The sequence below is a fragment of the Triplophysa dalaica genome, chromosome 7 (assembly GCF_015846415.1).
Source record: "Triplophysa dalaica isolate WHDGS20190420 chromosome 7, ASM1584641v1, whole genome shotgun sequence".
NCBI lineage: Eukaryota > Metazoa > Chordata > Actinopteri > Cypriniformes > Nemacheilidae > Triplophysa > Triplophysa dalaica.
In genome coordinates, this window is record NC_079548.1 from 7994567 (window position 1) to 8006668 (window position 12102).

General features: G+C 37.1%; 1 protein-coding gene across 3 annotated transcripts in view; it reads right to left on the minus strand.

The window, feature by feature from the left end:
- wnk4b (WNK lysine deficient protein kinase 4b) overlaps positions 1–12102 on the minus strand; it is a 47312-nt gene that overhangs the window by 16821 nt on the left and 18389 nt on the right. For all 3 annotated transcript variants that reach the window (XM_056752701.1, XM_056752703.1, XM_056752702.1), the window contains exons 2-4: positions 11487–11659; positions 11179–11399; positions 8351–8508 (exon numbers count right to left, since the gene is read on the minus strand). In XM_056752701.1, the coding sequence (XP_056608679.1) occupies positions 8351–8508; positions 11179–11399; positions 11487–11659 (552 nt within the window). The remainder of the gene's footprint in view (positions 1–8350; positions 8509–11178; positions 11400–11486; positions 11660–12102) is intronic.

A 12102-nucleotide genomic window follows, 5' to 3' on the forward strand; every position in this document is an offset into this window, starting at 1 on the left:
GTTTGGATACGGTGCATGAATACTGTATATTTAGTCAACAGAACACATGACGCCAGTGGTACGTTTAGTCCTTGTGGGCTTAACAGGGCATGTTCTCTGTGTTATCTGTGAGGAAGCTAATGACAGGGAACAGACGCTTTATTGTGGAAAAACGTCGATCACTAAAGGACATTCTTTGTGGAAAACATTCACAGTTTTTGACTTTTGTGAATGCAACTTTAGATTACGAAGCTTTTTAGAACGCTGTTGCACAATTGGACTTACATGTAGACTCGCCAACACACATTCCAAGTTTATAAAGGGTATAAAAACAATTCATTTAAAATTATTACAGGTTTTTATTAAACTTAGATGTGAAAAACCCTAGTCTGAAATCCAACATTATGCTCTTTCCAGTCCATCTGGAAAGGGACAGTTCACCCAAAAAGTCATTATTTATTCACCCTCAAGTTGTTCCAAATCTGTATACATTTCTTTGTTCTGATGAAAACAGAGAAATATATTTGAAAGAATGCTTTTTAACAGTTTGACTACCGTAGAGGGAAAAAAATTACAATGTTGGTCAAAAATACCCCAGAACTATTTTGTGTTAAACGGAACAAACAACTATGGTAGTCAATGATGGCCAAGAACTGTTTGGTTACAAAGCATTCTTCCTCTGTCTTCATCAAGAAATTTATACAAATTTTGAACAACTTGAAGACAGAATTTTGGGTGAATTGTCCCTATTAAAAATGTAAAAAAAGTAAAAAGCAAAATAAGTCAAGTTGTAGACACGGAGTAAGCGTACCTTGCTCAAAAATTCAACACATCATCGCTTAAAGTGGTCTGTAATGCTCCTGAGAGAAAGTTCTGACGTAACTTCTGTATTCTCCCAGCCAAGATTGCTCTTTCTACTCACTGCTGAAATGTTTTATGAACTCGATTCATTTTGCTGCTGGACAGAACTACTGCTACCTCCATGTACTAGGCTGCCCAAAAAAACACGGAGAGAAACTTTTTTGAAACGCTTTGGTGCTTCTGCTTCAGATAATAGGCCTATTGAAAAGTTCAGATGGAAAAAAACAGAAAATACTAAACGGAGGTGCAACTGAACGGGGTGGGGTGGGCAAAATTCTCACCCATTAAAAAGGTTTTTGGGCATAGTGATCTTGAAGGCTTTCATCAGCGGTTCAGATGGGGTCAATAACAGGTTACTAAATGGGATTAGCAGGGAATGACATCATATTTTTTATGTGTCCATTATTGGTTAGATGCTTGATGATGACATTCTGTGAAGACCCTTTGAGACCATTCTGTTTTGTGTCTTTTGTTTCTCTCGCTGGTTTTGCTCTCGGTTTCTCACCTTCTTCATCCTCTCCAATGCCTTGAGAAAGGTTGATTACATCACATTTGCACAACAAGCCTACCATTACATCCAGCAAAAATAGACGCAGGCTTTATGTGATGGTCTACTACAGAGATGTCAACAGAATCATGTGCTCATTTTATATAAGACCATCAAACATTTTTCAAGAACCAAATCACGTTGCTAAACATTAGTTTTCAATACCTACACTTATACTGCAGGACAACAACCCCCCCTTTCTTTTTCTTTTGAAGAAATATCTGTGACGATTTAAAAAAAACAGACCATGAGTATATGAAAACCTATCAGAGAGAAACCTGTGAGCCCTTGGTCCCGGCACCTTTTGGGCGTCAACATAAAAATGCCTCACGTGAGCAAACACGCTACGCAATGTTTCAGCTTCACAAACCCGAATAAACAACAAATGTTCTCAAAAACGATCAAGCATTAGATCAAAAACGTGCTATCCAAATAAACACGTAAACATGTGTTAAAGCATAGAGTGGCTCACCTTTAAATGGGTCCGTATGAGAACATAGATTAGTTCGACAAGATCTTCGTTCATTGTGCAGGCAACATTAATTATGAGGTTTACTCTCACGCTGTGTCAATAAATTAAGCTGAAAGCTTTTGATTACAGCCACAAGGCAGGCTCAATTTTCTCCAGCGCTTCGGCTAAGTGACCACAATCATCTTGCCAGGTGCAGACATCACGATAAATGGGAAATCCTTCATCTCTGCTGTGCTTTTACCAGGACAACAGCATGGGGTGAATTAAATGCAAATGCTGATAAGATGGCTCAGATCAACAGATTTGGTCAAAAGACTTAAGGTAAATTTGGAAGGGAAATAACAAGTTAAAACTTCATGATGTTATTGTTTTCCATCAATTAAGCATTTTTTCTATGCAATTTTAAGAAAAATATGTGAGCCGTCTATGAAGAACAATATCAAGGCTTTATTTTTATTCCAAAATTTTTACATGTAGAAGACTTTAAACAGAAGTGATAAACTACTAAATCTCCTAATAAAAAATCAAACCTTGTAAACATCAGCACTGGGCAACACTACTGTAAACAAAAATGATCTCATCCAAGTTAACCAAGACAGCCCCTTAAAACAATGACAATTCATGACATTAATTTTCAGTAATTGAAACTATGGTGTCACATCATACCACTAATGGCAATAACCGTGATATCAACCCCAATGATTATTGATATCACGGTAATTCTACACATATTGTAGTATTGTAAATAATTCAGCACCGGTTCAAATTTCCAACGGTTACAAACTCTCTTTGTATCCCTGCAATTGTGTTTTGAGTGTGATTCACTGACCAAATAAAAGCCAAAACATTAAATAAAAAAACAATCAAATGAATTTGACTTTTAAAAACATATTGCATGAACATTATCAAAAAAAACAGTCCTATCTGAAACAAAAGTGGTGATGATACTGTGTATTTGTACAATTTATGTGTTTGTGTTTTTTTCCATTTACTGTGAGCTGCAGGGAAAAAAACATGCTCCGATGACATCACTTGTTCCACAACGACTCACCGAAATAATCAATGGCTGGGTCAGTCTGTAATCTCTCTGTCCATTGCAAACACACACACACACACGAACACACACATTCTGATGCACATTTAATCACACAATTAATCAGGTACTGGTTCCTCTTCGGTTCTTTGGATAACACAATACTCTATAAATGTTTCATGTGTCGACAGTTCATTAAAATGTGATCTATGCGTAGGACACAGTGTTCATAGCAACGCTGTTATGGTGTAAAAATAGCACTTGTGATTTGCAGGTGATATAAAACCTTTTGCCCTCCCAATAACTTTGCATATGGAAGTTTTGTACTAACGCCTCCACACCCTCAAGAAAAGAAATCTGTCCCCATGGCAATACAGCAGACAGATTTGTGGAAGAGACTAATTGTGTTACTCTTAATTAGATGCAACCGTGACAACAACAGCATCGCATTACTGGAACAACGGAGATCCAGACGAACAGAACGACACAGAGCGTTCTGAAATCGACAGCACGTCATCACTTACGTCAGTGTATTATTTTATGAGCCGCTGTAAAACTGAAGACAAGACAATAAAAACAACACAACGAACCATGTGACACAACGTCACAATAATGGGAGTAAATTCAGCGCACTCTGTTGACACAATGAAAGCCACAAGTTTTTTTAAAGTGACTGAATTATACAACAGATTTTCCAAAGCTGACCGACTGGGGATTTTAAGAGATATTATGTTTGTTTTTTACCTTAAAACATGACTGCCAGCGGTAAGAAGGACTGATGGGTTGAAAACTAAATAAGGGACTGCGTTGCCATGGTAACCACAGGAATGCCTAGAAAAAGCTGTGGCATGACAACACAAGAATTTTAAGTGCAATGAGCCCACAGTGCATAAAGTTTCCCTTGAGGGCCCGGCAGCCATGTGCTATCTGAAAAACAAACACAGCAAAACTGTTTGTTTGGGAGTCAATGCATTTAAGTCTCTAAATATGAAAGTTCAATGTACTGTATGAGGCTTTGTTTTCACAAAATCAAGTCTGTTTTGTGGTACTTGCCCCAAACAAATACACAAATAGAAACAGCTGTCTGGAGGGAGAATGTTGTTTTTAAAATGTTTTTCTGTGCTGATATGCCTTGTCCTTCATGAAAAACCCCTCAGAGAAAGAAATTGTTTTGCAAACTGCTCTTTGAGATAAAATGACCTCATGAGACAAAATGCATTTGTCTAGTATGTTTCACAAATTTTATTGAACACTTATGAAAATTAACCATGGTTTTACTAGAGTAAAAGTGTGGTAACCATGTTTTTTCTCAAATTGATTACCTTTGGTATGACCACAGTTTTACCACAAACACAACGGTTAAACTATGGTTACTGTTACAATACCATGGTCAATTTGTGGTTACCGTCTCTGGAGGAGATAAATGTAAGATTACAATGATATTTTACTAAGGAGAAACAAGTTAGAAGCAGAAATTAGCCAAAAGTTTAGACCAGGGCCAGTTGCATAAACTACTTGGACTATTCTTACAAGTTAGTCATCTAGTTTTTTTCTTCAAGACTGTTCGTAACTTCTATAAGTCAGTTACATAAAAGGGCAGAATGGTCTAATTGAAATCTGAAAAGTAAGACTGATTGGTCTTAAATATTTGTAAGTCAGTGAGAGTAGTTGTTAAGAAGCAGTCTACGTTTATGAAACTGGCCCCAGCGCTCATATGCAGGCTCAACTTGTAAATACAGCACGTGCATGTAACTGTGTTCGTTGAAGTTTTTTTGTTGTGGTTTTACATTTTATTTACATGTTATGTCAATGTTGCAACAGTCGTATCGCCTAAAAATCCATTTATTCTCACTGCACTTTAAGAAACAACTGAAAGATAAAATAGCTCCTGCCCTTGAGCATGTGCTTAATTTTTTTTTGAAACGCTCTTTGTGTTTCCTGAGCCCAGGGAAACAATTCAACACTCCGTTTCCTTTCCTCCTCTTAAAAACTTGTTAAATGTTCATACAGACCATAAAAACCATTCACAGTGTAAACAGAACACAACCATCTACAAACAACAGCCGCATTCTTGTTCATGTAAACATACCAAGTTCAAATGACCCCCCAACCCACACGCTCTCAACCTCCATTGACAAAGAAGATGATTTTCATAGAGAAGTGTAACAGCCTAAAGAAACTGAATATGAATGTGTCTTTCAGATGCGGTTCATGGTCAGCTGATGCTCAGGCTGATGCATTTCTACCCCCTTGAGCTCAACTTTGGCCCTGTGAACTCCTCTGCTCACCACCAATCCTTACCCTACACTCATGCATACATGCATACTTTTCATCTGTGTCTTGTGTGTGTGGAAGACATGGGATGTAAAAGCTCTGAAATCTGAATGAAAAACGTCTTTTCATTGAGCTCATCGCAATGCATTATAGGATTGCCTTACCTAACAAAAAAGATGTTTATTTAAGTGTGCTATAGACTAAAGTATAAGAACATACTTCTTATATACTGTACTTCTAAAAAATAAAGTAAAATTTGAAGTCTATACTTGTACAAAGCCTTCTAATGGAGATGTATTCCATAAAAGTCTGAGGTATTCTAAGTATACTTGGCATGTAGTTATGTTTACACTTTTGATTGAGTAGCCTCATAAATACTTTTTTCCACATACTTTTACATACTGTCGCATAAACTGTCACATAAACTTACATGCTTAGAGAAGATCAAACGCGTGGAACTGAACCTGATTTGCTACAAATCTAAAGTACACTAAAAAGTATATTTAAAGTATAATAACGAATCCCTTAACAGGCACATAGTAGTGTACTTAAAGTGAAAATAAAATGTAAGTAGGTACGATGTTAAGTTTACATAAAGCTTACAAGTATACGTGCAGTATAAAAACTACCAAACAGGTACTTTACCGAGATACACTAAAACTAGAAAATGATCAGTATCTCTACTTGACTAGTTGTAAACTAGTTGTGTCCTCAATTTATATCCCAGTCTACAGTAACACTTAAATATATAAATATAAAAGTTCATCAACTAAAAAGTGTGCCAAGTAGTAATGAAGTATAACATTAAGTACGCTTCAAATAAATTGATATTAGCATACTTAGCTACTGTATGTAAAATGAAAGTTTTATGTATTAGTAAGTACACTTCACTAAAAGTATACTTATTTTCAAGGGTTACTACAAAGCACTTCATACTGCCTTTTAATTAAAATGTGGTACTTTATTATTTACAGCAGCTACTGTTTTTAACAGCCTTTTCTCTGAAGCATACTTATAATCATGTCTAAAAAAGTTGCCTACATAGACAGCTCACTAGGCCTTTAGAATGTCTTAAAATAATGCCTATATAGGCAGCCCGCTACTGGCCTTTAGAAAAGAACTATGTCTGTCTCTCTGGTTATCAAAAAAACAAAGATGTCCTCTCACGCTCACTTCAAAGGCACAGCCACACACGAATCACATCAGGAACAACAGCATGAAAGCTGCCTGTCAGATTGTTATGTCAGACAAACAGATGATTTTCTCTAATTCACGGTTTACTTCCTCTTTCCTTATCCGCTGAATCTGATACGGCCTAACCTTGGCAAAACACTAATGTATGAAGGAAAACAGGAACAAAGGACGTGCTGATTGGTGGTAATGACATAAACACTGGACGGTAATGCAGGACAGGACACTATAATGACCTTGAATGAGCGAGTTTTATGAGGAAATGAACACAAGCCAAAGTGTGAAAAGTCTTCTATCCAGTAGAATAATGAGTTTATGTTTAATAGCGTGTTTAAGAAAAAAAAAAAAAAAATATGAAACATGAATGTTTGATAGGTTTTAGTCTATTTAAAATCTACACTTCTCCATCAACTTCATGAGGATTTTTGGATCATTTTTGCTCATTCGTCCACATTTTCCGAGGTATCCTGACAAAGTCTTTATTATTTCAAACATATCAAAAGTTTCTGTCATTTTGAATATAAAACTGAAAGCTCACAAAAAAAAACCTACTGCACCTTTAAAGGAACAGTTCACCCAAAAATGTCAATTCCTGTCTCATACTCACCCCCAAAGATGTTCCAAATCTGTATAAATTCCTTGGCAGTTCTTGGCCACTATTGACTACCATAGTAGTAAAAAGTGCTTTCAATTTTTTCGTTCTGTTGAACACACAATAAGATATTTAAAGAATGTAGGAAAGCAACCATTTCTGTTGAACTTTTGACTACCATCGTACTTTATCCTACTAAAGTAGCCAAAGGTGGCCAAGAACTATTTGATTATAAGCACTCTTCCAAATTTCTCTCAACAGGTAGGGGTCTAGCTTTTGTTGAAACCAGTAACTTTGTATTGCCACCTATTGTATTACTGATCCTGTATGACATATCGCTTATTACTCCCTAAACTCTTTGCAAGTCGCTTTGGATAAAAGCGTCTGCTAAATGACTAAATGTAAATGTAATATAAACATCTGTCTCCGTGTTTATCAGAACAACCAAATTTATGCAGATTTGGAACAACTTGAGGGTGAGTAAATGATGACAAAACATTTTGAGGGGGTGAACTGTTTCTTTAAGGTAACTGATACACTAGATGGTAACAATCCATATGAGTGGTAGAACAATTTAATTGGAAGTGTTTTCTCAACATGTGCTGGCCATTAAATGTATCATGACTGGGGAAAAAGACTTACAGTCCTTTTATTATGTGAGGTTTTAGGAACATAAAATGGAAAAATCGGCGGGTTTCCCACTAAAATAATAAATCTCCTGTAGGGGATTCTTTGCTAAACAATGCTGCTAGTGTTGTTCTACAATTGTAAAACTGTGTGGATTTTCCTTTATATATTATCCATGTCAACACTCTGATTGGTTGGACTCTTAAACAGTCCTTCCTAGTACGGGAAGAGGCATAATGGAAGAGATTATAATCATGCAACTGGATGCTCACCCAAAATTGTGGTTAAAGTGCATCGCATATATAAGTGCAATGGAAAAAATCACAGATTGCTGTACTGTGATGAGAAATCACACTGAATTCAGGTTGATTCAGGTTTAGGTGATTTATCATAAGTCTGTAATGGAGCTGAAGAGGGATGCAATATTTGTCTCCTTGATATTAAGAGATTCATAGAGACTCTCATAAAGCCCTCAAACATCAATTAGTGGAGTTGTAAATCTAATCTAGATGAAGCTTTAAAATGGGAGAAAGCCAATGAATTGGGTGTGTAGGATTAAAGATAGAACAGAATTAGTGGGCGGATCTTTAAAATGTTCAAACACAAAATTAATGTTTGAAAGCCATACGTGTGGTTAAATAAAAATGTGTGTGAAAAGTGTGATCTAAACATGGCAGAGTTATCTCAGAACAGTAAATGACTTGCACTGAAATGGAAGCCCAGGGCTATGACATCTGTGTCACCGTTGTAATACAAGTGTGAGGACTGACTTACGCTGGTCACTTTGCGATAGATCTGTGCAGCGTTTTGGCACTCTGAGTAAGGATACTCTGACGTGGTCATCTCCAAGATGCACATGCCAAAGGCGTAAACATCCACAGCTTCATCATACTTCTCCTCATACATCTCAGGAGCCATGAACTCTGGGGTTCCTGTGTGGGAATAACGAACAAAGCCAACAGAAAAACGTTTGTTACAGAACACATTAGATCAAACCAGCTGGACTAAACCAGTGAGATATATTTAAAGAATCTATGTGGAGATTTTAGTAGCAACTAGTGGCGAGTTTGCGAATTGCAACCAATGGCTTACTCCACTCCTCCCTTTGGAAGCTCTACGCTGGCTGCACAGAACTAAGATTGTATTTTTGCTTAGCAGAAGGAAATAACGTATTTACGAAACACGTACGCATCGACCGAAGAGCGAGAACCGCTTAACATCAAGATTGTCTGCACTGCTGGATGCTCGTTACTTTTGCGATACTGAAGTTTAGGTGTGTGTATTTGTTCACAACATTTCAGTGATGGATTGTTATATAAAGGTGGATATACCGCTGGATTAGGAGATCATTTGAAACTGATAGATGGAGCGGTCCCAGTGCTAAAAGATGCAGGACATGAACTGCACGCGGTAAGTCAAACTAAGTCATGTGTCTGTATTTTGCTGACAAGCAGCACTTACGTGCATAATTGTGTGCTGGTGCTGTAGTTCCGTCAGCTCGTGTTAGTCCGGAAATAATCGTACACCTGTATCTATTTTTTATCTATAACACTCTTCGAAGATACGACGTATGCAATACTACTGTATAGATACTTAAGATTAATATGAGATCTGATTTAATTGCATTTAAAAAATCTAGTATTTTTCCCACTTCTTAAAAACACTTTCATAAAATACAGATTTGTTTAATGTGCTTGCATGTACCATCCAAGTGTGGTTTCAAGAATGTCTCAAACAGTCTCAGATGTGAAAATCTGCAATAACACTTCACAGATTTCATCCTCAAGTTTTTCTCATCAAATTCTTCCAAAATCATTCGGTCTATCAACATAAATTCTAAATGTCCCTTTTGTGTCTGTACATTAAAATGTAAAATAAGTGAAATAAAAACTCTTAAGTCTGAAACAAAGGAGACAATAAAGTTTTCTTAGCTGAGGAAGAGTGATTACAGTGCAATAAAACGCAAGGTCACAAACAAGGCCCGATCCATAAAGTGTCCGTCTGTTAACTCTTTCCCCGCTAGCCTTTTAAAAAAAAAGTTGCCAGCCCACGCCAGCGTTTTTCAACATTTTCACCAAACTTTAATGGCTCACGGTACAGTTTCTGTAAAGAATATATGGACAAAGAATATGTCCAATGAAAGAACAGAGTCTCTGCTTTTAAACAAAATAAACCGTATTCATCTATCTTCATTTGTCCTTTTTTATCACTCCTTAGATGTGGGTATGTCATGACTCTCCAGGTGAGACATGGCGTGAGAACCCAAGTGCAGGCAGAGACAAGGCGGATGAAGGTGTTAACAAAGATATTTATTAACAATAAATCAAAAAAAAAACCCACGATGGGGTAAAACAGGACAGTGATATATATATATAACTTTAACGATAAACAAGGACACTGACTAACTTAACTAAGAAAACAAACACTTGATATAAACACTACAAAAACTGAACTTACTAAATACGAATGGAACAACAGCATAAGACAAAGTATGGGGAACAGCTCAGACGAGGACCAGGTATCACGTACAGGTACAGGTACAATGCACGAGCACAGGACAATGAAACATGAGGACTCTTTATAGGGGAGACAGACAAAGGATCGTTAACGAGCAACAGGTGCTGGGGATTGGCACTAAGGAGAGGCTGACGAGGGACGAGATGTAGGGAACAATGACGAGACACGAGAAAGATCACTCAATCTCACACAAAACCATAGGTTATGCCATGATTCCACTCAAACAACAAGAAATAAACATGGCATGATAGTGGAATCATGACAGGGTAGGTCTCATCAAAAATGCACCACTTTGAATAAACACAGATAATTAACGCTTTTTGTAAAAGATATCGCCCAGATTACACTCAGAACAATCATTAAAAACCGATAAGAAATATACGTTCTAGGTTCTGGGATTCTTTCCCAAAGGTGTGTAACAGCGCTATCTGCTGTACAACAGTACAAACACTGATTGCCGTAATAACTCGTCTTTGGCGGGGAACCGTTTTTTTAAATGTAAGATAACTCGTCAATGGCGGTGAAAGAGTTAAGTGTGCAGTCATCCAGCAAACACACACAGTATATTTCAACACATTTCATTTGCTTTCAAGGCTAATGCCTGTTCAATTTCCACAAACACTTCAGACCAACTTTGAGTGTCAGACTTGGTTAGTTAAAGTAGATGCGCTACAGTTGTATCTGGTAACACATCACTTACTTATTCATGTGAGTGAACTTAATCTGGGTTTGAACAGATCAGATTTTAAGACATGTAAAGCCGACAGTAAACTAACGTGTTATCTGCAGGAAATGCATCTTGTGAGGAGAGACTTCTGTGTCAAGCACTTGTTGTGTCATAAATACAACATGAAAAGTAAACAAACAAACTGATAGTATAGGTTGTGCTGTTTGAAGTACTGTAACTTTCCAAAGGATAAAAGAATAACATGCTGGATATGTACACACTACACAAGTTTTGTTTATACAATAAACATTAAATTGTGTGTTTGTTTCTCTCCAAAAACATAAGTGACTCTAAAACATGTCAATGTTATAATCACTTCAGTAAATTTTGTGAATATTTAAGACAGATTTTAACTCACCGATGACACTTTTGGCAAATGAGGCACTCTTGAGTGTGGCAAGACCCAAATCACCAATCTTAACAGATCCTGTCGGGCCCGTGATGAAGATGTTGTCACACTTGAGATCTCTGTGGATTATTGGAGGCGTTCGTGTGTGCAGGAAATGAAGACCCTTGAGGATCTGATGACTCCAGCGCTGTAGAAGCTTGAGCTTCATCTCTTTAAACCTTTTCAGGTACCTACAGCAAATAAACACAAGACACCCTTTCAGCTTTTTGATGTCTGTTTGCAATTGATGGAGAGAAATTTTACGGAAGTGAATTTACGTCTTTAAGGTTCCTGAAGTCATGAGCTCTGTCACGAGTAAAATGGACTTTTGGCCTTTCATGGTGGACTTCCAGGAGTCGTAGAAACGGACGATGTTTGGATGCTGAAGGCATTTGAGCATCTCCACCTCTTCACTGAAACGCTGCCGCTCCACTTTCGTCAACCTCCTGGTCTGTTAAAACAGTCATCATAGAAACGTATGGGTTAGTCCTTCATGCTCCTGCATGTTGGTGAACTCTGAACATTTTGTGACTCTTGGAACATGTGTGAACTCAAGTTTAGAAGTTGAATAACTGGGTCTTCAAAGGGTAGAATTGATATCATTGCTGCTGGGTTTTAGCAATTTATAAAATATATATATGTTTTAGTCCTTCCTTTTAAACTGCTTATGCAATGCAAATGATTTGCTCAAGAAGAAATATTTGTTGTCTCAACATTTTTGGGGGAATGAATCACTTCTATCATAATTTCTCACCCTGAAGTTGCTCCAAAGCATTATCAATTTATTTTTTGTCTGTTAAACACAAAAGAGATTTTTTAAAGAATGTGGTAAACCAAATAGTTTTGGGGCATCATGGACTACCATAGTTGTTTTTTACTCCCTACTATGGTAGT